Genomic DNA, 1,572 nt, shown 5'->3' with positions numbered 1-1,572 from the left:
ATTTCCCGCTCTGCCATTGATTCTAACTTCTCCTTCTTCCCCTCCTCCCGTCTTGCGCCTTTGTGCCCCTCGCCCGCCTCTCTCTCCCCGCACTTCTTCTTTCTAGGACAACCCGGCGCTCAACCCCACGGTGGCGGTGAAGCACATGCTGCCGCGCCTTGCGAACCCGGCCGAAGGCGCCAGCGCCGGCTACGGCCCCAATGCCGTCCAGGTGGCCAAGCCCGTGCATCTTTCCAACCTGGCCCTCATGCTGCCCAAGGACATGGTGCTGCCCGAAGGCGCGCCCATCACAAAGGAGGAGATCAAGAAAGGGTGCGTTTGTGTGTTTCGCCTTTCCCACACTTGCCTTTCTCCACCCTCCCCTCCCCCTCCCCCGCGCCTCTTCTTGCTCTGACCACGAACGCGCTGTGTGTGCTACAGAGTGGTGGCCAATCGTCTCTCGCGCTCCGGAGTCAAGTTCAATCGCAAAGGCCACTTCTACAGCTGGACGCGCTACGCTCTCGTCCGCGCCGCCGACGGCTCCAGCTATCGCCTTGCCGTGCCCTGGCCTGCGGCCGACTATCCCACTCGGCGTGCGTAAGCCATCCACACACACGTCGTGGCCAGATGGGCCTTGGGCGCTGGGGCAGATGGGCTGACCCTTGCAACCTCACACACACACACACACAACAGGCAAGACGGCCATGATGGCCGACTCCACCGTCGTCTCCTCCGAGTCCTGGCTGCCCTGGTCACCTAGGGATCCCATCCATCTCACTCCCTCTCGCACGCGCACCTCTCCCCATTCCGAGCTGCGCGCCTCTGCCCTCGTTGCTTCTCTGCCTCCTCGCCAGCCTACGCCGCCGCGGCGCGACGGCTACGCGCCCTTCCTGGCCATGAAGCAGCCGCTGCCTCCGACGGCGCAGGCGCCCACGCCAGCGGAGCACCTCTGGATGGCCAACGAGGCGCGTGCCAGTTGGGTGTCGGCGCCTGAAGTCGCACAACACATCACGAACGGCGGCCGCACGTTTGCCACCGACGACTACCTCGCCCTCTGTCCCGCCGACGGGCCCGTCTCGGCCGCCTGGCGCGCGCTGCCGGAGCGCACTCCCGCGGCGGCGGGCGCGCGAGACGAGAATGGCCGGCGCCTCGGCGCACGCGCGGGCGCCGACGAGGTGGATGCGTGGCCGCTGGAACTGCTCATGCAGCGCGAGTTGGCGCCCGAAAAGACGAGGGCGAAACGCGGACGCATGTGGCAGGTGACGCAGACGCTTAAGAGGGCAGAGAGGGAGATGGAACAAAGAGAGGAGAAGGAGGCGGTGAGGGCGCTCAAGCAGATGACGCTGTAGAAACATCGCGCAACGAACAATGATGATGCGATAGCAGAGAGTCGCAAGTAGTGAAGAGCGTGTGCAAAAGCAAGCATGCCATTCGAGCAGCCCTCCGAGACAGAGCGCCGATCAGAGAGAGAGAACAAACAGAGACCCGATTGCCCCATTCTTTCCTCCCCCTCCCTTCCTTCTCTTCCCCCCTCCCTTCCTTCTCTTCCCCCCTCCCTTCCTTCTCTTCCCCCCTCCCTTCCTTCTCTTCCCC

General features: G+C 64.6%; 1 protein-coding gene across 1 annotated transcript in view; it reads left to right on the top strand.

The window, feature by feature from the left end:
- FA09DRAFT_359678 (hypothetical protein) overlaps positions 1-1,287 on the top strand; it is a gene marked incomplete at both ends in the record, with an annotated part of 1,891 nt that extends 604 nt beyond the window's left edge. Inside the window, 3 exons of the mRNA XM_025745149.1 lie at positions 107-312; positions 421-572; positions 673-1,287. Of these exons, the coding sequence (XP_025599349.1) occupies positions 107-312; positions 421-572; positions 673-1,286 (972 nt within the window). The remainder of the gene's footprint in view (positions 1-106; positions 313-420; positions 573-672) is intronic.
- Positions 1,288-1,572: the final 285 nt, after the last annotated feature.

Source organism: Tilletiopsis washingtonensis, assembly GCF_003144115.1.
Source record: "Tilletiopsis washingtonensis strain MCA 4186 unplaced genomic scaffold FA09scaffold_7, whole genome shotgun sequence".
In the NCBI taxonomy this organism is placed as follows: domain Eukaryota; kingdom Fungi; phylum Basidiomycota; class Exobasidiomycetes; order Entylomatales; genus Tilletiopsis; species Tilletiopsis washingtonensis.
This window is presented reverse-complemented; position numbering and strand designations above follow the sequence as displayed.